The sequence below is a fragment of the Hyperolius riggenbachi genome, chromosome 1 (assembly GCF_040937935.1).
Source record: "Hyperolius riggenbachi isolate aHypRig1 chromosome 1, aHypRig1.pri, whole genome shotgun sequence".
Taxonomy (NCBI): domain Eukaryota; kingdom Metazoa; phylum Chordata; class Amphibia; order Anura; family Hyperoliidae; genus Hyperolius; species Hyperolius riggenbachi.
In genome coordinates this window covers 484,391,911-484,417,290 of record NC_090646.1, presented here as the reverse complement: position 1 = coordinate 484,417,290, position 25,380 = coordinate 484,391,911, and the positions used below count along the sequence as shown (strand labels likewise).

Genomic DNA, 25,380 nt, shown 5'->3' with positions numbered 1-25,380 from the left:
CACAAACCCTATATTTTCCAGCCTCCTGACGGAAGCTCAACTCTAAATCACCAGGGCATAAAACCCAAAAACGGTGGCCCCTGGCCACTGCAGCTTCAGGTTTCGCTTCCAAGAGGGGATGTCCTTTTTATTCTGGGCTATATGCCAATTTTAAATGCCTACTGTTCATACACATCTAGTAAGTGTATCTTTTATTGCGCAGTTTTCATTTTATTAAACGGTATCACACTACGGAGCGCTCCTCCTGTCTTTTGCTTCCATTTACACACTAAGCTGGGGTAGTGCTGGAAGGGGATGTGCAGCGAAATGCGACAGGATCGGTGGGTTGTTTGTGCCTCAGGGACTCCCTGTATTATGCATCCACCCTATATGGCACATGGTTTATATTATCTAGCGCATTTTTTTTTTTAGGGGGGGGTGACACAGGACTGCTTGCCTGAAGTGACAAAAAAATAGAACAACTGTGGCCATGGCCGTGATTGTGTCCAGTAGATAAAGAGGGTCGCTGTAAGGAACAGGCGTAGAAGAATGAGACAGGAAGCATCAGGACTTTCCCCAGTGGCGTAGCTATGGAGCTGTGGGCCCCGATGCAAGTTTTACATTGGGGCCCACCAAGCACTCTATACATAACAATTGATATGGCGCACCAAAACCTGCCAATGGCAACTACAGTGTCAGAGATGCAATAAGGGAATGGGGAGAAGTTTGTTAATGATTACCACTATTCAAAGTATCTATAGTAATGATTATTATAAGCACAGAACCAATGTAGAGCTAATACTGTGGTTGAGGGAGGGCCCCTCCGGGGCCCCTCTGGCCCACGGGCCCCGATGCGGTTGCAACCTCTGCACCCCCTATTGCTACACCCCTGACTTTTCCCTATTGAGGTCAGTAACTAACATTTACATTTTTTTGAGGGATGACCAATGATTTGCAAATGATTTGGAGTTGTTAGAAAAATTGTATGATAATTATTATTATTTAGTATTTATATAGCACCAACATCTTCCGCAACGCTGTACAAATTTTATTGTCTTGTCACTAACTGTCCCTCAGTGGGGCTCACAATCTAGTCCCTACCATAGGCATATGTCTATGTACTGTATGTATCATGCAGTGCATGTATGATAATAAATGGAGAGTGTTACAGTATAAAAGTGTATGGATCAGGAAACGTTTTTTTTCGTGTGATTGATCCATTCGTAAGCTGGTTTTATTTCTAGGAAAATATCATAAATATTTCCATTGGCATGGCATTACTCTCAAATTATTGACCTAATGGTGAGGGTCAAAGAAATGCATTCCACTGTGCAACAGCAAAACTATTGTTTTAACTGTTATGTTTACATCTTCTAATGGTGATATAGCTGCTAACAACAGCTTATATTTCACTGTGTAACAAGACATCAGAAGAGGAGGACTGGGAGGAGCTGTCAAGTTCTATGTTCTCTGAAGTGTGTAAAAACTCCCATTGTATTGTACAGTGTTTCATTAAGGATTCAGAACAAATGCTTAACTGCAGAATACAGCATACTTTCTTCTAGTGTATACTATGCATATATGTGAAATATAAAAAAAAAAAGTGGATAGTGTCTGACTAACACAAGTCAGCACTCAATGGTCAACCCAAATGTCAATGTAGCAGAATCACAGTGTTATTCTGAGCAAATTTGAAGTGGAAATTCCCCAAACATGAAATAATTACCTTTGTAGTCAGAAGCTTTAGGAAAGTTACAGTTCTTAACTGATGCATTCCCAGATCAGAGACATACTGTAGCTAAGGAGAAATGGGCCCCAGTGCAAGCTTTACATTGCCCCCCCCCCCCCCCCCCCCAGCACTCAATGGGCTTGATTCACAAAAGGGTGCTAACCCAGTTAGCACAACGCCTAAAAGCTTTGGGAGTGCTAACTAGGGTGCTAAGCAGTTAGCACGCCCAAAGCTTTTATTGATCGGCTGCAAAGTTAGCGATGCGCGGTGCGCGCAAAATGTCGCACCGGGTGCGATCATAAACAATGAAAAGGTGCGCCGTGCGACGGTTCGGGTGCACCAGATGCGACATTTTAGGCGCACCCAGTGCGACAGTTTGATCGCACCCGGTGCGACGTTTTGCGTGCACTGCGCAGCGCTAAACTTTGCCTTTGCGCGTCCTAAAGGGCTTTAGGCGTGCTAAGGTGCTTTTAGGCATGCTAACTAAGTTAGCACCCTTTTGTGAATTAAGCCCAATACATAACAACTGATATGACACACGAAAACCTGCCAAGGACAGCCACTGTGTCAGAGTTGCAAGAAGGGGATGGGGAACAGTTTGTTGGGGAACAGGGCCTCGGTGTGGTTGAATCTTCTGCATTCCCTATTGCTATGCCACTGGCCCAGATCAATGGTCATCCGTGGCTGTTTTGGTGGGTACAAGAAACAATTTGACTGCTTAAAGTCAAATTAGTCAAGAGGAACCCTATAGTGAAAAGTTGGAGGCAAGGGAGATTAGGGAATCCTTTGGACCTTCTTGGGGCTTCCCTCCACTGAGGGAAGTATCTAATATTTTTATTTTCTCAATCTTGGTACGATTTAAGAATTTTCTTGACTTAAACATAAAAAAAAGTTTACTTGGTTTTAACATGAATATTGCAGTTGATTGCCATACTCCTCAGATTTTGTGGCCATTTTGCAGAAGTGTCAATGAAAGAATAACAACAGTGCAGCTGTTTTTTTTTAAAAGAATGGCAATCTAAAAAATTGAACTATTTTTAAGTAAAAAATGAAGACATCTACCTCAGAAGGGTGAAGTTTCAGAAGGGTCCTGAGGCTTCCTGGTTGCACATTGTTACCCACAGAGTCTCCCTTTATCTTCTAGCTGCTCTCACAGTTGTGAGCGAGTGCTACTCCACTTTGCATATGTGGGTATAAGTTGAGCATGCCCAGTAAAAGTAAGCACTCATGCAGTTTTATTATCTTCAATGGACAATTGCTTAATTTTACTGGGCAGTCGCATTTCTTAGCCATGCATGTGCAGTTCAGTTGCTTTCATCAATAGCAACAAGAGCGGCTACAATAACCTATTTGACATGAATAAGTCAAATAAGTCAAATAAGTTCAAAGGGACACTGCAGGCTATATTTAAATTCAGAAATGTTTTGTACTACTCCATCCATCTCCAACTGAGATGTTTTCTGGATTAAAAAGCACACCCAGGATGGCAATAGGGAGCTCCAACTAGCAGATTATTGGCATGCAAGAAGACAGGCTGGCTCGGATGGCTTGCTAGGTCCTTTACAGGGAATGCTTATGGAATGAATTACAGAGAGTACACTATTAGTACTTCAAAACCTGTCATTTCATTCAAATGTGCACTGCCTAGTGCTAGTACTAGCTACATAAGAAAAATCTAATTGTTGGCAAATGTTTGAAGCATACTTTTTGCAACTTTTTGCAATTGTGTTATCGTTTCTTAAAGTGTACCCAAGGCAGATTCAGGGGGGCAAATGGGACACAGAGGTATTGTGGAGTGGCTCTTCTGATAGATGTTCAGCACCTGCAGCCTCTTCTGTTTCATAGGGAATATTCTTCACCTGATGTCTTTCAATATCTATAGTTACTGGTGCATCCTGAGTTTCCTGTTTTGTGAAACAAATACAAATATGTAACATAACACATTTTTTAAATATTGGGATTATTCATTATATACAGTATATGATGAGTTATGGCCGAAATTCTTGGGCTGGTCTGAGCAAGTCCAAGATTGCTGTAAATTTGTACTTGGTTCAACTTGAAGCTGCTGCACAACTTCTGGCATAGTCTGGCATCGCCACCACTGTCGATTTGGGTAAAGTTGCTCACGAGGAGATTGAAGATCACAACCCCCAAACCATGGCTTGGCACCTAAGGACCAAAGTATCCTTTTCTCACTGTAAGGGATGAAGCTTTTGGCCTGTTTGACAGACTAAGCTGAAAAACACGAGTCGTGGAATGTGGGGTTGACATTCGTGTCAATACATGGTGCATCTTCCATACAGCAATAAAACTGCCTCCTGCCACTAATGGCGTTGCAGTAAAGGCTTGAGAAGCACCCTGAGGCTTACTGGCTCCTTCTTCTCCCCCTTGTTCCAAAGTTGGGTGCCTCTATATGTTCTGTGCAAAAACCATGCATGACCAGTAAAATGAAGCGCTTCTGTATGGCTTTTTTTCCCATGCATGAGCGCTTCCTTTTACTAGATGTGTGTGACTTTTTGCCACCTTAACAGTTCTGTTGTGTGTCCTTGGCCAAGGCCACAAACCCTAGTCAGATAGGTTGCAAGTGGAATAGGTTCCAAAGGTCTAGGGGCTGGAATGATGGTATGAGGAGGATCAAAGGAGCCCCCTTAGTGAGATAATTACCTAGCTTTTTCCCCTACCCAGTTCATGTACGCTGTACACAACATATTGTCACATGTAATACTTACTTTTGGCATTCTTGCATTTGTTTGGCAGATCTTCCCACTTGTCCTCAAATAAATCATTGGCCATGTAGGCACAGAGAAAAGTCGCTCTTCGGACATCCTTATATGCAGAAATGCTCTTATTGTAGAGCTCTGGGTGCCTCTGGATTTTGATGATACGATCTTCTGTCCTAAAACATTTTTTCTCCACAATTTCAGTCTGTAATCTACTATGCTGCTGAGAAGATTCTCGGCTCCAGTTCCCTTCAGCCTTGAGAGAGGACGTGACAGAAAACAGGAAACTGCAAGTACTTCTGCGAGAAGCACTCATAAAATCGCAATGCATTATGTTTTTGTTTCTGCTATTTTTGTGCACTCTTACACTTTCTACACAAATGTACAAAAAAATGCTGCAGGACAAACATTTAGGATCAAGCTTAAATCAAATCACACCAGTAGCAATGTGTAATCACGATTTACATTATTTAACCATTACCCTTGTGTTTTTTCACAGATGGTAGAACATAGAGCTTAAAGGTTTTTTTAATGATCATTTAATATATAAAAATAATTAAGGTACAAGGAGTATTTGCAGGCCATCGTTAGTAGGATGTCCAAGACGGGCAAGACCATATTGAAACACTGCATCCATACATTTTAGATTATATGTGAGCTTTGGATGCACACTTGGCCTACAATAATAAAGGGTCTGCTCACTGTCTTGAAATGATGCAGTATGGCTTTGCTCTTGCACATGTGATGGAAATTATGAGAAATGCCCTCTGTTTTAAACACATACATAATTCACAAAGCTTTTTCACCTGTTTTCACCTTATCTATGTTACCATTTTAAGCTTCCAAAGAAAAAAAATATAATATAATTAAGGTAAGAAAAGTAATATTGAAATGAAATTAATCAGGAACAACGTACTTTGCGTGATTATTTTGCTTGTAAATGTGCTGAAAGGTTATTTTTATGAATTAGGTGATAAATAAGACATTTATGAGAAGTTTTGTGAATAGAGCCCATAGTCATATACTGTATATGACATATAGTAAAACAGATTAATTTAACCTCCCTTGCGTTCTGGGTAATGCGTACATAAGTACGCATCACCGTTTTTGTTAAATATTTTTTTTTGTTCTTGCTGTAGCTAGCGTATGATGGGCGGGGCTTCACCGCAACATGCGTTTTGAGCGCTCCTTGTAGTTCCTACTAGCCGGCCGGCCGAACTGCTGAAGGCGGGACTCCGCATTCACGTTAGCTCCCCTGACACACTGGAGACTCGGGGTGGAGTAAACTAACGTATCTGGCTCCCCTTGAGAGTTGCAAGGAGGGTAGAGCCGAAGAGAGAGAGACGGAGAAGTTTATCCAGCGGGAGCCCAACAAGGAATAGGAGCCATGAGAGACCAGATCTGATGCCTTGTCGGGTGGTAAGATTATGTGGCTCTAATACGGTGTCCTGTTGAAGCTGGAAGTACCTTGTGCAGTCGGAATATTGCAGCGGCTTGTGATATATATATATGCATGCATAAAAACAGCAGCCACTTTTCCTCAACACCCTGAAGATACTAATGAATTGGTACCGGTACCAGGGCGGAAGGGATGAATGAAAGTGTGCTGTGTGGCATGGTATGAGGTCTGGAGCGCTCCGCATTCATTTTAAGTGTTTTTAAGGCAGGTGTTGTGAGTTTTTCTATGGTTTCTCAATAAAGGTATACATATTTATGACCAAGAGCGGCACCAAGTGTAGAATTAATTTTGTATAGCTACAGCAGTACGCCATGCCCTACGCGTCCTCATCCACCCACCCAATCCCCGCCGGCCATACTTACGCGTCCGAGATCCCGCGAGAAGTGTGATTTCCTATCGTCGCTTCTCCCATCGCCATGGTGATGATCGGACATGACGTCATGACGAGTTCCGATCCTTGCCATTGCACAGCCTGGCGGTGATTCGCCAGGCTGTGCTAGGCGTTTCGGGGGCAGCCCCTTTAGCGGCGCATCGCGGTGGATCGGCGGATAGCGGCGGCGATCGGACAGATCATGCAGCTAGCAAAGTGCTAGCTACATGTTCTGAAAAAAAAAGTAAGTAAAAAGACCCTCCAGGGGCTGAGCAATCCTCCTTGGCGTACATGGACGAGCTGAGCTCGTCCATACTGCTAAGGAGGTTAAGTTACCCACTTTTACATTCATTATCCAGGTTTCAACATCAGAAACACTTCCAATATCCATATACGATATTTCTGTATATTGGTATGTAGCCACACCCTCCTGGTGATGTCATAGCCTAGGCTGTTAAGCTATGCAGAATCTTCCTCCCAGAGCATTCTGGGAGACCAGGTATTTTTTTCAATGGCTGCGGAACACAGATTACACAAACATTTGACTGTGGTACACCTGAAGACGAAGAAAGTAAAAAGAGAAACGGGGGCAATGCTAATAGCCACAAGTAGCAGCTATTAGCAGTAATTTAGTGCTAGAGACTTTTAGCATTGTGTCAGCATGTAAAATGTTGGGGGAAAAGGTTAAATGGTGGGGAGGGGGAGGGGCATCGAGAGGGAGGGCTAGTTATAGGAAAAGGTAAGGTTAGGTCATAGTGAAATATTGGTAAAGATTACTAATTCTACAGGAATTAACTAGTAGCATATCTGTAATTTTGCCAATATTCACCAGTCAAGAACTGCTTTTAGCTGGGGCCCTCTTTATGTGTATACCCTGAAGGTATTAAAGATGTCGCCACCTGTGATACATTTCATAATTTAAATCAGGATGAAGAAAGGCTGCGGAAAGATTTTACAATGGGTAAACACTGATTACATAATTTATAAAGAAATATTGTAAAAATAAGCAATTTTATTAATTATTTTCAGTACAGTTCCTGTATAAGGGAACAATGGTCCACTTTGCAAGTGCTCTTGGCAGATAATTATTTTGTGCTTTTTTAGTCCACCACAAAACTCAGGTACACCACATGTGTGTACCTGGGTACCCTGTGTCTATTTCACCTTAAAGGATACTGCAGCCGAAAGGCTGCTGAGAGATAAAACCTGCAATGTGTAGGGAAAGAAAAGTACATACTCACCGCTCCCCTCTTGCTCCCTGCCGTCGGGTCCCGCTCGTCAGCCACAGCTCCCGGTACTGGTCGACTCTCCTGACCCCTGACTCGGACATACTGCGCCTCGCATGCACAGTATGCCCTGTAATCTTCGCTTCTGGCGTCGCATCATGACGCCAGAAGTACGGACACTCCCCCACGTCCTGCGTGTGCGCTCCAGCGGCTCCACTATAAAGCTAGCATGCTAGCTTTATAGTGGAGCCGCTGGAGCGCACACGCAGGAGGCGGGGGAGTGTCCGTACTTCTGGCGTCATGATGCGACGCCAGAAACGAAGATTACAGGACATACTGCGCATGCGCGGCGCAGTATGTCCGGGTCAGGAGAGTCGGCTAGTATCGGGAGCTGTGGCTGACGAGCGGGACCCGACGGCAGGGAGCGAGGGGAGCGGTGAGTATGTACTTTTCTTTCCCTACACATTGCAGGTTTTATCTCTCAGCAGCCTTTCGGCTGCAGTATCCTTTCAATAATAGCTATTTTTTTGCAAAACATTAACCCTTTCATTATGTTAGGAAGAGTCATGGGGCCATATGCGTTTTCTACTAGGTGAAATTTTCAAACTTGTCAATAACATGCATTTTAAACCACCACAAAGCAAACAAATACTTGAAATAATTTTGATAGTACTTTTTCAAGTACTTGTTAGTACTTTTTCCATTGCAAAGTGCTAAAAAGTTATGATAAATCAAAGATGAAAAATTATCTCTTAGGAGAAAACTCAGGTGAAAAAGTGAATTGCATATGGCCCATAAAATCACTTCTTAACTTGATCCACAACTGCATGCTAACAGTCATTTCTCTGAATATGATTATGCACACATAGGGCTTGATTTACAAAGCGGTGCTAACTGCTAGCACGCCTGTGAAAACCCCCTTAGCACGTCTAAACGAGCTTTTCGCGCGCAAAACTTTATGTGCATAAAATTTTACGCGCGTAATACTTTACACGTGCACTGCACACAGGGCCGGCCCTAGACTTTTAGCCGCCTGAGGCAAATTTTAAAAAAATTGCCACCGCCGCCCCTTCCCCCCCCCCCCGAGAGGGGGGGGGGCGCGCTCTGGGGGGCCGCCGAACTGGAGGGGTAGCTGGCAGGACGGGGGTATTGGGCCAGCGGCGGGGAGGGGGGTCGGACCCCCCCTCCCTCGCCTGGGTCCCCGTCCTCCGCTCCCTTCCAGCCTAAATAGACGCAGCCGAAGTGTAAGAGGCACGGGCGGGGAAGACACTCACCTCTTCCTAGCGTGCGCTCCACTGACGTCACTTCCTGCAGCGTCCTGCAGGAAGTGATGTCAGTGGAACGCACGCAGGAGCGAGGAGGAGGTGAGTGTCCTCCCCGCCCGTGCCTCTTACACTTCGGCTGCGTCTATTTAGGCTGGAAGGGAGCGGAGGACGGGGACCCAGGCGAGGGAGGGGGGGGGTCCGACCCCCCTCCCCGCCGCTGGCCCAATACCCCCGTCCTGCCAGCTACCCCTCCAGCTCGGCGGGCCGGCTCCCCGCACCCACGGACGGGCGGGTGCCGCACTGCCGCCCCTGGAAATTTGCCGCCTGAGGCAAAAGTTTCACCCCGCCTCATGAGCGGGCCGGCCCTGACTGCACAGAGTGCAGGGCGCTCCGCGCGAAGTGCCCATTAAATCCTATGGGACTTAGCGCGCGCATAGGACTTTGCGCGCGTAAAACTTTGCGCGCGATCTGATTGAGAAATCCGGTGCTAACCTACTTAGCACCCTGGTTAGCACGTCTAAAGACTTTAGACGTGCTAAGTAGGTTAGTACCGCTTTGTGAATCAAGCCCATAGATGTATGTTTTAATTAGGGATGGGACGAATCCACAATTTTTTCGAATCCGAATCCGAATCTGAAAAGGTTCTCGAATATCTCGAACCTTTCGAATCCCGAATCTAACGAATCCTGCACATAAGAATTGTGCGATCCGTGGTATAGTTGCCCGCAGTATAGGTAGCGAGGTAAAGGTGCCTTCAGTATAGCTAGCTAGGTATGGGTGCCTTCAATATTGGTAGCTTTCAGTATAGGTAGCAAGGTATAGGGGCCTGCAGTATAGGTAGCAAGGTATATGGGCCTTCAGTATAGGTAGCAGGGTATATAGGCCTTCAGTATAGGTAGCAGGGTATATAGGCCTTCAGTATAGGTAGCAGGGTATATAGGCCTTCAGTATAGGTAGCAGGGTATATGGGCCTTCAGTATAGGTAGCAGGGTATATGGGCCTTCAGTATAGGTAGCAGGGTATATGGGCCTTCAGTATAGGTAGCAGGGTATATAGGCCTTCAGTATAGGTAGCAGGGTATATAGGCCTTCAGTATAGGTAGCAGGGTATATGGGCCTTCAGTATAGGTAGCAGGGTATATGGGCCTTCAGTATAGGTAGCAGGGTATATAGGCCTTCAGTATAGGTAGCAGGGTATATGGGCCTTCAGTATAGGTAGCAGGGTATATGGGCCTTCAGTATAGGTAGCAGGGTATATAGAGGCCTTAATTATAGGTACGTATGTAGGTAGGTATAGGGGCCTTTAGGTAGGTAAAGGAACCTTCAGTATAGGTAGCAGGGTATAGGGCCTTAAGTATAGGTAGGTATGTAGGTAGGTATAGGGGCCTTTAGGTAGGTAGGTATAGGGGCCTTTAGGTAGGTATAGTGGCCTGTAGGTAGGTAGGTATAGTGGCCAGTAGGTAGGTAGGTATAGTGTCCTGTAGGTAGGTAGGTAGTTAAAGGGACCTTCAGTATAGGTAGCAGGGTATAGGGCCTTAAGTATAGGTAGGTATGTAGGTAGGTAGGTATAGTGGCCTGTAGGTAGGTAGGTATAGTGGCCAGTAGGTAGGTAGGTATAGTGTCCTGTAGGTAGGTAGGTAGTTAAAGGGACCTTCAGTATAGGTAGCAGGGTATAGGGCCTTAAGTATAGGTAGGTATGTAGGTAGGTAGGTATAGGGGCCTTTAGGTAGGTAGGTATAGGGGCCTTTAGGTAGGTAGGCATGTATAGGGGGCCTTTAGGTAGGTATAGGGGCCTTTAGGTAGGTAGGTAGGTAGGTAGGTATAGAGGCCTGTAGGTAGGTATAGGGGCCTTTAGGTAGGTAGGTAGGTATAGGGGCCTTTAGGTAGGTAGGTACGTATAGGGGGCCTTTAGGTAGGCAGGTACGTATAGGGGGCCTTTAGGTAGGTATAGTGGCCTGTAGGTAGGTAGGTAGAGTGGCCGGTAGGTAGGTATAGTGTCCTGTAGGTAGGTAGGTAGGTAGGTAGTTAAAGGGACCTTCAGTATAGGTAGCAGGGTATAGGGCCTTAAGTATAGGTAGATATGTAGGTAGGTAGGTATAGGGGCCTTTAGGTAGGTAGGTAGGTATAGGGGCCTTTAGGTAGGTATAGGAGCCTTTAGGTAGGTAGGTAGGTAGGTAGGTACATATAGGGGGCCTTTAGGTAGGTATAGGGGCCTGTAGGTAGGTAGGGATAGTGGTAGGTAGGTACGTATCCTTTAGGTAGGTATAGGGGCCTGTAGGTAGGTAGGTATAGTGGCGGGTAGGTAGGTAGGTACGTATAGGGGGCCTTTAGGTAGGTATAGAGGTAGGTATAGAGGGAGGTATAGAGGTAGGTAGGTAGGTAGGTAGGTGTAGGTGTAGGTGTAGCTCCCCCCCCCCCCCGTGCCTCCTCCGCTCACCCCCACGGCCTCCTCCGTCCCCCGTGCCTGCATAAGTATCAACTCACCTGTCCAGTGGAGCGCAGAGCGGCAGACCTCCTCGTTACTTCTCGGTTCCCTCTAGTGGCCGGACCGGCTTTTACTGATGACGTCATTGTAAAAGCCGTCACTAGAGGGAACCAGGAAGTGAGCGAGAGGTCTGCCGCTCTGCGCTCCACTGGACAGGTGAGTTGATACAATGTATGCGGGCGGGCGGAGGAGGCGCGGGGCGGGCGGAGGAGACGCGGGGGGGGGGGCTCGGAGGAGGACGAGGACGAGTGCGAGAGGCGGATGCGCGGCGATGCAGCGTCGGGATTCGGCGGATTCGCAAAGTGGAAAATGGCGTCGGGATTCGAATCCACGAATCTCGAATATTTCCCAATATTCGAGGGATTCGTGGATTCGCCGGATTCGTCGTCCCATCCCTAGTTTTAATGTGTGTTCTGCTCTTCCATTCAGGATCTCATAGTCCCGTTACCTTATTAGTGACCGTAGAGGTTTTCTCAGTACTCACTAAAGGGTTGCACACTCATGTTTTCATCTAATAATTTCTACATTGAATTATACAACCTGCATAATAATAACTTCATATTTAGAGTTGCTTGCATGGAGCAGAATGATCAGTTAAGCTGCCCATCTTTGCTTCAGATTCGATCCTTCCACGCAATTTTTATGATCAAAATATGTATCGAAAACTGCGCCATTAGTGGCACAAATCGGTGTGAAATGTTTCTTTGTCCGATTGGAAAAGGAAAAAAATCCGAAAGTTGGATCTTATAAATGAATTGGAATGTAAAACCTTTTTAAATAATTCTGTTAATGGGAACAATCGAATATTGCCTTCCAATTATTTTTGACCATTCAAATCGCATCGAAAGATCAAATCTGAAGGAAAAATTGTACCGTTAATGGGCACCTTTAGATCAGGTGAGGGATTTGCAAGACTGTGACTTGTTGGTCACAGTCATGTGTCCCTTTTGTTTTTAGACTGAAGCAGGAAGTGACAGTGGTGTAGTGGATGCAGAGGTTGTGACCGCACTGGGGCATTTGGAAAAGAGCAGCCTGCTAGAAGTCCTCCCTCAAACACAGTATTAGCTCTTCAATGGTGCTATGCTGGTAATGAATGATCTCTTCTATACAGTATATGCTTTGAATAGCGGTAATCATTAGCAAACTGTTCCCCTCCTCTGCTGATACCTCTCATACTGTGGATGTCCTTGGCAGGTGTTGTTGCACATATGAATTGTTATGTATAGAATGCTTGGGGGGCCCAATGTAACATTTTCACTGGGGCCCAAAGCTCCTTAGCTACACCACTGGAACGTGATCAGCCTTACAAATCTATCACCTGATCCAACTGTGCCTTTGTTTCTCCATAAATTCTGCTACACGTAATATGATAGTGTACAATAAAATTAGAGTGATCCAAATAATTTCTTCATTACCTTTACATTTAGTAATGGTCTTGATATAGGGAATCTTCTGGTGAGTGACCTCACAGGTGTATGTGTCCTCCTTATCCCAGCTTTCTCTGGAAACATTAAATGTGCTAACTGCTGAGTAGCTTCCTTTTGCGTCAGTCATTATTGGAATTTGAGTGATGGGGCCACTTGCGGCGTTTCCATTTTTAAGCCATGTTACTGAAACATGCTGAGGCCAGAAACCGGAGAGGAGGCAAACCAGCGTTACCATGCTTGCTTCAGAATTGTCATTGCAAAAAGGTATAAGAATCTGTAAGCTGGGGGGCCTCATCACAATGTCTTTGCGATCTGGAGCATAAAAAAAGTGCGTTAATAAGAATTTGAACAAAGTCTGTAGAGTCCAGCATGTACAAGTTAATATTTGCAGTACATCACAATGCCACCTGCCAGTGGATTCCTCAATTATCACATTATTTCATCCACCCGTATAGAATTAGAAAGAGAGGATGTGTAAATAAACACATTCACAAGACTTGAATCCTAAAGGACTGCTACATTGTAACATTCTGCTATAGTCACTCATGAAACACAGCAATATAAAATTATCAATGTATGGGCGGGATTTACAACTCAGAGGCATCCTGGTGCCCTAAACTCCACCCCCGAACACAGGCCACACCCCCAAGAAAAATATACTGAACTCTAATTTCTGCCTTAGGTTACTAACTGTGATTAGAATCGTACACCCTAATGACTGTCTCATATCATCCTTAGTGACATGAGACAAGGATCAGGGCCAGTTTTCTCATGAAGCAAGGTGAAACACTTGCATCAGGTGCACAAATTACAGGAGCAGCATGTTTGTACTGTGCGTTTACATTTACAGAATGCAGTAAAAGTAGGAGAAGAAGCGAGAGGAGAGCGAGAGAGGTAAAGAGGTCATCATTGGGGAAAAGCAGCTTGTTGTGCTGTGTGAGGAGTCTGACAGTGAGTGAGGAGGGGGAAGGCAGGAGAGCAGCAGTGTTTCATTTGACTTGCACAGCAGAAGGGAGGAGGTGGCACTGCTGTCCTGACTGAGGAGGAATGGAGGACAGCTGAGCTTGAGCAGTTTGTTTGTCACAGACTGGCAGCAAGCCAGCCATTATGTTATTGTGTTGAGCTGCAGCATGTCATGTCTCAAGTTGTTGTGTATGCTCCCTTGCTGACTGAGAACATTAAGGCTGCTTTCACAGTGCGCCGTTAAAGTCCCACATTACAGCAGCCCCTAACGCAGAACAACTGACAGTAATGATAAATCAATGGGCTGTTCACAGTGCCCGAGTTGCGTTGGAGTATAACGCAGCACGTTAAATGAAAGTGCTGTGCGTTATGCTCGTATTTCGCTGCGTTAGAATGTTTGCACATGCTCAGTAATGTTTGTTTTTTTAAAAAAAATGTGCCGCATGCGCCGTTTTAATTCGATCAGTATGCGTCAAAAAGTACTCATCAAGTACGCATCAAGAGATGGATAACGCAGTTCAATGTAACGTCCAACTTCAAAGCTAACATGCGTTGCGTTAGGGGCACGTTATGTGACCTTCGCATCAAACGCTACTTCTTAGCGTAAAAGAGCCCTAAATGAAGCTGAGTTAATTGTTGGGTGCTGTGTGATTATTCCAAATTGGGAGGGGGTGGGTATGGGGGGGGGGGGGGGGGCATTCATATAAGTTTGCCTCAGGCAGCAAAAACTCTACAACCGGCCCTGACAAGGATTAGGGTGTAAGTGCCTGAGGTCAGTGATATGAGGCAGAGATTAGGCTGTAATCTCCTGAGGTCAGTGATCTGAGGAGGAGGGGCCACCTCTACCACATAAGGCACCTGTAGGCACGTGCCTACAGTGCCTTATGGAGAATCAGGTCTTGTCAATGTATTAATCCCAATTTACTAAACACATAGAAGACTACAGATCCTAAAGGTGCCCATACACGGTACAATAAAAACATTAAATTTTCCCGTTTATTCGACCAAAACGATCAAATCAAATGAAAGTTTAAAAGAATCTTTTTTTTTTTTCCGATCAAGAAAAAAGAATCAATTATCCCGTTTTTTCAGTAGAAATCCAATCAGACATGTTGGAAAAATCTTTATATTCAATCTCACGGAATAATCAAACAAAATTATCTAATCGAAAAAAAAATGAAAAAATTGTACCATGTATGGGCACCATAAGTGATAGCTTAGACATAATATAACACTAGATACATTTAGGATTTTCTGGATTTTTTACACAAAAAAGTAATTTTGTGCACATGAATGCAGTTGCATGACTTTGTATTTCATTAATCCTGCTTGTGTTCTGATATGACCCAGGTAAGGACTGCAGCTGTTTGTTGCCAAATAGCAGACACCAGGGCCAGGACAAGGTTCTCCAGAAACAGAGATGCCAAAGTGCACCCCTCTTCCCCTGAATTGTGTCTGCCCCAGTATACTGTAGGTAGCGGATGTGTCACCCAGTATTAGGTAGCCCTCTCCCAGTCCCCACCCAGTATGGGTAGCCTGGTGTGCCCCCAAGTATTAGCTATCCCTACCCAGTGTGGGTACTATGATGTGCACCCATTATTAGGTAACACCCCACCCAGTATAGGTAGCCTGGTGTGCCCCCAAGTTTTAGCTATCCCTACCCAGTGTGGGTAGTATGATGTGCCCCCATTATTAGGTAACACCCCACCCAGTATAGGTAGCCTGGTGTGCCCCCAAGTATTAGCTATCCCTACCCAGTGTGGGTAGTATGATGTGCCCCCATTATTAGGTAACACCCCACCCAGTATAGGTAGCCTGGTGTGCCCCCAAGTATTAGCTATCCCTACCCAGTGTGGGTAGTATGATGTGCCCCCATTATTAGGTAACACCCCACCCAGTATAGGTAGCCTGGTGTGCCCCCAAGTTTTAGCTATCCCTACCCAGTGTGGGTACTATGATGTGCCCCCATTATTAGGTAACACCCCACCCAGTATAGGTAGCCTGGTGTGCCCCCAAGTTTTAGCTATCCCTACCCAGTGTGGGTAGTATGATGTGCCCCTATTATTAGGTAACACCCCACCCAGTATAGGTTGCTAGATGTGCCTCCCACCCAGTATAGGTAGCAGGATGCACTCCCAGTAATAAGTAGCCCCCCAGTATAGGTAGCCAGAGGTGCCCCTGTACAAGTTAGCCCCTCTCTCCAGTATAGATAGCCATATGTGTCCCAGTATTAGGTAGGTTCCCCACATTATACTGTAGATAGCCAGATGTACCTCCAGTATTGGGCTACCCCCCTACCGCACCGTATGGATAGCCAGATGTGCCCCCAGTGTTAGGTAAACCTCCCCAGTATTAGGTAGCTCTCCACCTCAGGCACACACCCCTGCTTCTTATAAGGACCAGCAGATCCAAGCAGCGAGAGACAGTGTGCAGATGGTAGCGTGGTGTACATACCTAATCCACGGTCCTGTGCTTCTGGGCTGTACAAGTACAAAGCGTCTGTCTTCCTCCTTCCCTGCATGGTATGCACTGTCACACTAGATACTTGTGTATGTCTTCCTTGTCAGCTGCACAGTCGCTTGTGGTCTGCCTCTGGGGTCTGGAACTCAGGGAGGAGGAGGGAGGCAGCAGACAATCAGAGGCCTGGAGGCCATGGCAGAGGTTTTGGGAACAATCGCCGGGGAGGGGGTTTGTGCGGCTCCCGCAAGGCTCTGCACCTAGACACTGACACCTCTTGAGCCTCTCCTTTGGGCCAGCCCTGGCAGACACTTTTAAAATAATGTATTAAGCTTTGCTGGATCACTCATGCTGTGTTCTAGATATGTCTATGGGATTTCTGTAGATGCATCTAATGTCTTGCAGAGTAAGACGAGAGCAGTGTTTTCAAGTCATCCCTTTAATCACTGACACATATAAATTATACAGGTCTTGATTCAGTTTAGGCCCGATTACATGGAAATAGCCCCCAAACCTGCGTACTTTAAGGAAGCGACTAATGATCCAATCTTTTCCATTCAATCTTACCAAATCTATGTAGTACAAGGGTAAATTTAGTGAATATACTGAATGGGTAATTTAGGCAGTCCCTTATATTACATGAAATTGGTAAGATTGGATGAAAATGACTGGATCATTAGCGGTCACCATTAAGGTGCCCATAGACCTGACAATTATGGGCAGAATCAGCAAAGAGACAAATTTATCTCTAATCGAATCTGATTAGAGATAAATTTGCCTCTTTTCGAAGCTGCCCATATACTACAGGCCGATTCCTGTCTGATTTTAGCATGAAATCTTCAGGGAATCGGCTGAGCCCGTCGTGTCCGCACTGCCGCTGCCCCAAATGTATAAATGTTCCCCCCAGTGTGGCCATTTATACATTACCTGTACTGTAGCAGGCTCCGCGCAGTGTCCATTTATTTTGACAGGTTTTAAGACACTCATACACGCTAGTGGCTCATAGCGTCTGACGTCTGACACTATGCGCCACTAGCGTGAATGCAGAACCCGGCGAGATGGACGGACACTGCGTGGAGGCTGACACCGGACAGGTAATGTATAAATGCACACACGGGGGGCACATTTGTACACTGCGGCGGCAGCGGCGGTGGTATCGTCGTTTCTTCACTCATTCCAAAATCATCCGCTGTACCGCCACGCACCCGACCAACCAACTTCGGCCCGACATCTTGCAGCATGCACGATCGACCATGCGACCAATTTCCATCCCGAAATTGATTGCTTTGTCAGTCAGGCATGCACTTGGTGGCACCGATTTTCATCCAATTCGATTATAATAATCGAATTGGATGGTCGATCGGCTGCCAAGTCGCCTGATGTATGGCCACCTTTAGACTTATCAGTGATTAAAGGGATGATTTGGCGACCCTGGTACAGAGGCAACACACGCAAGTATGACATCACATGCTGGATTTATTTTTAAAAGAAGACGATATGGAGAAGGCCATTAGGCAGATGAATATCATTCTCATTCCAGCCCATACCTCCATCTATACTGTCATATGGCAGAGCAGGATTATCCACAAAGCAATCTAGGTAGGTGCCAAGGGCCTAGTGGGTGTCAAGGGGCCCTACCAGCCACCTTCTCTGACCTCTCTCCACTTCAGCTTACCAAAAAGACCACTAGGGGGCCTCAAATGTATTACCTTGCCTAGAGTCCCCATTACATCTTAATCCATCTCTGTCATATGGTAATGGGTGGGGCTCTTTATTAACCTCCCTGGCGTTCAATTTTCCCATGATTTCTGTGCAAACAGTGATAAAATGTATTTTTCAAACTTTATTTTCCTGTAACTTGCCAAAATGTGTCAAGCAAGGGTATACAGTGCAGGAGAGTATTGATGTGTATGCACGTTTATACTGTTCACAGCATGTTTTTTTGGACTGACATTTCTGTCCATACCGCTAGGGAGGTTAAATCAGTGCCTTTTTTGTCAAAAAATTCTTACAAATGCGAAATCTAAATTTGTCAGTAGAGTCTGCTGATGGGGACAAATGAACTCCTTCTTCACATGATGTTTTCAACAAGCCTGTGTATTGAGTTATGCTAAAGTGTATATTATGTATATACGTAAACGGAGGAAGTCACACTGCAAAACAGAATTGTTGCTGCTCCATGACTGTGGCATTCTGCTTCACCACAATTTATCCTGAGATGCTAATTGGGAAAATTCTACTTTGATCCCCAAAGTTACCTACCAGATTGCCCAGATTAAAATGGAGGTATCTGAGAAGTCAGGAGTTATGAGTAAAGAGAACCTGTAACAAAAAAAAAGTTCCCCTGGGGGGTACTCACCTCGGGAGGGGGAAGCCTCAGGGTCCCAATGAGGCTTCCCCCTCCCCTGTAGCTGCAGGCAGTCCAGCGCTGGCTCCCCCGAAGTGTCCCAGAATCCTCCCTCGACAAGCCTGACAAGCACTGATAAATTTAACTTTCCTGGCTCCAGCGGGAGCACTGTTGCAGCTCTCCGCATGGAGATAGGCGAAAATAGCCGATCTCTGTCAGGTCCGCTGTACTGCGCAGGTGCAGGAGGCTTGCGCCTGCGCAGTAGAGCGGCCCGACAGCGATCGGCTATTTCCACCTATCTCCGAGCGGAGAGCCTACACTGCGCCTGGAGCCGGGAAGGTAAATATTTACATCCCCTCTCTTCAGAGAGCTTTATCTCTGCTGACGTGGGACCGAGGAGGATGGGAGAAGCCTCAATAGGATCCGGAGGCTTCCCCCACCCCAGGTGAGTACCCCCCAGGGGAGGTTTTTTTCATTACAGGTTTTCTTTAAACAAATGGGATTTCAAAGATGCCTAATGTAGATAGTGACTGATTGGAAGCAGAATACAATGGTCATGGAGTGAGTCTGGGAGTGAAAAAGCTTTACTGTTTTGCAGTTTAGTCACTTCTGTTCAGAGCCCTGTAGCAGTGCATTTTCCAAAGCTAAGAGTTTATTTTTCTTTTGTTTACAAAAACATTCAAAGGCTAACCTAGAATCTTGCAGAGGTGGTCCCAGCTTTTGGACAGAGCAGGGTCATCCTCTAGGCAACCTAGGCAGGTGCTTGGGGCCTAGTGGGTATCTAGGGGCCCACCTTCTTTGACCTCTCTCCACTTCAGCTTACTGAAAGGACCACAAGGGGGCCCCAAATCTACTACCTCGCCCAGGGTGTTATTATTACATCTTAATCCATCTCTGCTTTAGCATCATGATGACAGTGGGCTTTATGAACTTTATTTCACTGCAGAATTAATATTACTGGTTCACCATTTGGACCTCATACTACTGTAGGCTTTTAATCCATAGATCTAAGCTACTGATACATATTTAGTGAAAGTGTCATCATCACCATTCTTACCATTTTCAACAGTTTTTTCCACTTTTTGCTGTGGGCAGGTATCCACCCAGCAAGACACATGTTGGACAGACTTCCATGTTTCCTTGTTGACACGGTAACCTATTATGATCCTCTCGTTCTTATTTTGAAGAACCGTGCCTTTCTCTGGTTTTCCATTGTCTAATTTGAGAAACACTTTATCGACATTCACATTGCTTCCAATTACCGTGCAAGTTATGGTACCGTTACCATTCAATACATCTTCCCTGGATGGTAATTCCACATCTACAACTGGATTCATGGATGCCTGACATGCTGAAGACAGAAAGACATCTTGTAAAGGCTTGAGAACAAATTCATGTTTCATGTTTATTGTGCAAATGTCATTTAACCCCTTCGTGCCATAGGCTGAAAAGTTTAATTGTGCGCGCACGTGCACGCTCCCTCCCAAGGTGCACCTGCACCTGCACTTCAGCAAAATCTATGTTAATAGAAATGTCCTATTTGCACTAATGGTGCACAAATAGGACGTTTATAAATGTCTGTTTTCAATGAAAGGGTTAAAATGAACCTAACTCATATTGTGTGTCATGAAAAAAATGCCAGAAAAATGCCTAGGGCCTCATCTTTTTCTGTCCCTTTTTCCTCTCACTTACATAGTTACATAGTTATTTTGGTTGAAAAAAGACATACGTCCATCGAGTTCAACCAGTACAAAGTACAACTCCAGCCTGCTCCCTCACATATCCCTGTTGATCCAGAGAAAGGCATGGTCCAATTAGCCCCAAAAGGGAAATAGATTCCTTCCTGACTCCAGATGGCAATCAGATAAAATCCCTGGATCAACATCATTAGGCATTACCTAGTAATTGTAGCCATGGATGTCTTTCAACGCAAGGAAAGCATCTAAGCCCCCTTTAAATGCAGGTATAGAGTTTGCCATAACGACTTCCTGTGGCAATAAATTCCACATCTTAATCACTCTTACTGTAAAGAACCCTTTCCTAAATAAATGGCTAAAACGTTTTTCCTGCATGCGCAGATCATGTCCTCTAGTCCTTTGAGAAGGCCTAGGGACAAAAAGCTCTTCTGCCAAGCTATTATATTACCCTCTGACGTATTTATACATGTTAATTAGATCCCCTCTAAGGCATCTTTTCTCTAGACTAAATAAACCCAGTTTATCTAACCTTTCTTGGTAAGCGAGACCTTCCATACCACGTATCAATTTTGTTGCTCGTCTCTGCACCTGCTCTAAGACTGCAATATCTTTCCTGTAATGTAGTGCCCAGAAAGGCTTGTTGCCTTTCCTTATCTCCATCTTTCAAATTAAAATCCCATTAAAACTAAGGGGAACATAAACCAAGTTGTGTCAGAGGCTGTTAGGCTTTGTTCACGAGGCTAGCGATTTTTGATTTTTTGCGCATTTTTTCCCCCCTCCCGACGCTTACTTGCACGCTGCGATTTTGTGTAAAGTGCTTTTCAAAGCGGTTTTGCAGAGTGCTTTATTTTTGCAAGTCAGGAAGTGAACTCTTTGACCCGGAAAATAATACATACAAAGTATTTATTCTTAAAAGCGCAAACGCAATTGCCGCACAAAGCGATATTGTGAGCATTCTGCATTTTCCCTATACCTTCCATTGAGGCAAAATCACCCTAAAAATGGTACAGGCAGTGCTTTGCTGAGCGGATCGGAAACAAACCGCTCAGATGTGAACACTCTCATAGGGAGTCATTGCACAAGCAGTTTTAGGGCGATTTTAAAAAATCGCTGGTGCTTAAAAAAAACGCAAAACGCCCTAGGTGTGAACAAGCCCTTAGGGAGGGATAAAGGTATAGTGAATCAGCAGTCTATAGACATTAACAACATGCCAAGCCACCCTGTGGGCTCTCTCAATGACCTATCTTCCTCGTGTATAACCTCTTCCACACAAGGCTTGTAGAATTATTTTGCACTTGGCTGTGCTCTGTTTAGTTGAATTCTCTTTCTCCTCCCATAAAACTTTTTTACACAATTTTCAGGTTTAAAATACCCCTTAGGGCCCGTTTCCACTGGCCACCGCGCCTGGCTGCGAGACGCGCGGTGGCACTCCCTGGTCAGCGGGAACGCCGACAAATGCCAGAAGCCGTGCCATGCACGGCTATGGGATTCATAGCCTCCCGCACAGAAACTGACGGCAATGTCGGCCGAATCGCTAAGGTAAGCGATTCGGCCAGCGGCGCCATAGTTTCCTATGGCAGAGTGGAAACGGGGCCCTAAAACTGACCCCTTCAAAATTGCATACCTAATTTCACTGTATCATAATCATTTACTAGGTCAAAAATACAAGTTCTCATTGCTGTCAGCTGCTACTGTGTTTTCTCAAAAACTGTGCGCTGGGGAGGCAACAACATGCGCACACTTTAATTATGACAAGAGGAAAGCGCGGTCAGGGAGCCGACCAATCATGCAGTGCATGTGCGGCAACCAGGTCATAGGGAGTTCACCATCTTAGGATACTGGGGCCATTTACAGGTGAATGGAGGGGGGTGCAGCCACAGAGGAGGTTTGGTAAGAGACTGCATACCTCCCCATACACTAGCATAGTGTCTGATTTTTTGTGGTAAACAGCTGGGGCTTATTTTCAGGGGAGGGCTTATATTTCAAGCATGCTTGAAATATAAGCTAGGGCTTATTTTTACGGGAGGGCTTATTTTCGAGAAAACACGGTAGTACCTTACCTATCCTGTTTTTCTCCACTTCTTAGATTTCTCCACTTCTTCTCTTTCCCTCCTGAGTCATATTTTTGTATTTGTTCATCTTGCATTCATAATCAACACTGTGACCAGACAGACATACTCTTGCTAGAACTTTACATGCACTATCTTACCTGTACATTTGCTGATATTCTTATGGATAGGATCCTGGTTAAAGGTAACTTCACAGGTATATTCTTCCCATTTATTCCAGCTGTCTTTGGTGATGTTCAGAGTACTTGTTCCTGAGTAGAAACCATCATCACCTTTTGAAGGTTTGAATCCAAAGTTTTTGTTAATAAGGTGCCTGCCGTCCTTAAGCCATTTTACAGTGGCAATATTTGGTTTATAATTTTTCACTAGACATACTACTGGAAAGTTGTCTTTATCCAAATCAGAGAAGGGGATGAGGACCTCAACTTGTGGAGTAGACGGATCCATTTTGCAGGTGTCAACTGTACAAAATAGACCAGGTAACAAGTGAAAAATTATACTACTGAAGCTGCTTGGACTGGCATAATTCCAATAATGATAGATAAATAGATAGATAGATAGATAGATAGATAGATAGATAGATAGATAGATAGATAGATAGATAGATCGATCTAGGAAGAATAAGAAATAAGTAAAATTAGTTAAACAATGCCATCACTTTTGATTTGGACTTTAATGCACCAGGCTACATAGTAGAATGTATAATCAGAACTGTTTGGAAGATGGACCAATAAATCTATTGTGGCAAGGAGGGCCCATTAATGTCTCACCAGCTCTATCAGACCATGATTGAGGAAAACGTTTCTAGGCTCTTTCTATGTTGTTCTGCCTCCCTCCGCCACGGTTGTTTTTTTTTCAGGTGAGAAAAAAAATCGTATAAACCATCTTATAAAGCAAACATCTGTAACAATAATGATTTATTTAAAAAAGAATCAGTCTTTACAAAAAGTTGAGTACAAAATCCAGGTTAGCACACGGTGTGCTAACCTGGATTTTGTACCTGACTGTTATATTCCTGGATGCATGGACTCAGCACCCGCAGGTTACAGCACCCACACAAACTTGGGTAAGGTGTGTCACCTCTCTGTTGAGTACCAAGAAACATCAGAATGCTCAATTAAGAAATTTCCTGAGGATGATTTGTGTCAGGTCATTCGCAATGGGTTGCTAAGCGACCAAAGTTAACCCACCTATGAATGAAGATAAATAAAGTAAGATGGGACTAATAGTAAATTGTAAGCAAACCAAAGAGATGCACCTAAAAAGCAATGCAGATCCAAAAAGGAAGTTCCAGGTGTATGGAAACCACACTGGAACTGTGACATAGTTTCAGTATTTATGTAGCCTGATGACAACACATGGTAGAGCAAGTGCTGATGTCAAACATTGTATTGAGAAGGCGAGCATGGCCTTTGCAGAATGGTATCCATTATGGAAGAACCATAACATTTTCTATAGCATAGTGTGCTGGATGGCATATTAAGAGATTAGAATTGCTTCATGCACAAGAAAATAAATCTGTGTGAGAGATTTTCTTGAACTTAGCAGAACAAGGGAAGAACTTAAAGGCATTTTAGCTCACAAAACTGAAAAAGCACCATATACTGTATACTATGAGAAAGCCAATAAACCAGACTACTAGGGGGGTCGTTTTCATTCTGACTGTGGTCAGTGTAGGGAGAGGTGCTGCTGGCTCCTGCTGCAGATTGAAAGGGACAGTCACATAGGCTGTTCAAGTGTGTTTTACTGCCATTGCTGTGTTTTGGAGATCCTGTGTAGCTGCTTGTACAGTAGGTGCTCTGCTCCTTGCAGTTCAACAGGTATTTACCGCAATAGTCCTAATAAGGACTGATCATGACCCCAAAACTGATCCTGACTGCACTGTTATATTTGACCCCAGTGTTATATTTTTGTTGTTGCTGTCTGTGGTGTGGTAGCTTATACACCACACCAGACACCACCCATATACAGTGTCACTGCTTTTACCGTGCACTAGTGTGTTACACCGCCATTACCCCTCTGATCATTTGTTTTTTTGCTTTGTTATTGTACATTAAAAAAGGGGGTCGGGGTCACTGCTGCTGCTGATATTCACTGCGGTTATCGTGCAGTGCGTTATATCGCCATCACCCATGCGATGGTATTTTTTTCATTGTTATTGTAAATTAAAAAAGGGGGGTAACTGCTGCTGCTGACATTCACTGCAGTTAGTGTGCAGTGTGCAATATCGCCATCACCCCTGTGGTCTTTAGCAGAGACACTAGCGGTCGTGGTGATGCAACGTCCTGTGGCCGTGACATATGTAAACTTCTGCAGAAGACAGCTATTACTTCCCAGGATGCAGAAGAGGTGGTTCACTGGTTTAGTTAGCATTCCCTTTTTTCTACCTCTTCTGCTGTCAGCAGTCCCACACAGTCCCCATCCTACAGTGCTGTGGTCAACTGCAAAACCAACCTCACACCACAGCCCCTCCAAATTAATTGGATAGCTCCGAGGAAATATTTCCCCAGGCTATGACAGAGCAGGGGGACCCTGGTTTTGTATGTGGCTGTGGGAACAAACTGTGGTGGATGATGTTGCCAAGAATGAGCAACAGGAGCTAAAATCCTCTGCTTCAAACCTCATTAGAATGGGGCAGCTCATGCTTGCGTGTCTGAGGAAGGACTCCCGTATCAAAATCATAAAAGACACGGACCTGTACTGGGTGTCAACTTCATTAGACCCTCAGTACAAACAGAAAATAGCGGAGATGCTACTACAATCAAAAAGGCCAAAATGTAGCATTTGCATACCAAGCTGAGACAGATGCTGTATTCTACTCATGTCCACTCTGGACACAGGCATAGCTACTCTGCACCACCATCATCCAGTATGTCCTTTGGTCCTACTTCGATTGGCTTTAACCGTCAAAAATGTTTATTACCCTGGTGCATGTTACTTAGTTCAGGCCTCATGTCCGCCCTGGCCACAGGCACAGCTATCCTGCACCACCACCACCACCCAGTATGTAATTTGGTCCTACTATTAATATTATTACACTGGCGCATGCCAGTTACTTCAGGCCTCATGTTGGCAGGTAATTGCCCAATTTTTCAGGCCTCACATGCTGTGGCTGCAATTTAAAATGTTTAGGCAGATAAATGCAAATGTTTTCAGACATCTCAGACAGTGGATGCACATAACAATTT

General features: G+C 44.8%; 2 protein-coding genes and 1 gene segment (V, D, J or C); all 3 read right to left on the bottom strand.

Moving 5' to 3' along the window:
* LOC137521936 (immunoglobulin mu heavy chain-like) overlaps nucleotides 1–25,380 on the bottom strand; it is a 956,922-nt gene that overhangs the window by 188,882 nt on the left and 742,660 nt on the right. The gene's annotated exons all lie outside the window — the stretch shown is intronic.
* LOC137521952 (Ig alpha chain C region-like) overlaps nucleotides 1–25,380 on the bottom strand; it is a 328,184-nt gene that overhangs the window by 240,399 nt on the left and 62,405 nt on the right.
* LOC137561934 (uncharacterized) overlaps nucleotides 1–25,380 on the bottom strand; it is a 101,593-nt gene that overhangs the window by 21,875 nt on the left and 54,338 nt on the right. Inside the window, exons 9-11 of the mRNA XM_068273283.1 lie at nucleotides 22,333–22,653; nucleotides 19,484–19,777; nucleotides 12,648–12,971 (exon numbers count right to left, since the gene is read on the bottom strand). Coding sequence (XP_068129384.1) covers nucleotides 12,648–12,971; nucleotides 19,484–19,777; nucleotides 22,333–22,653 — 939 coding nt within the window. The remainder of the gene's footprint in view (nucleotides 1–12,647; nucleotides 12,972–19,483; nucleotides 19,778–22,332; nucleotides 22,654–25,380) is intronic.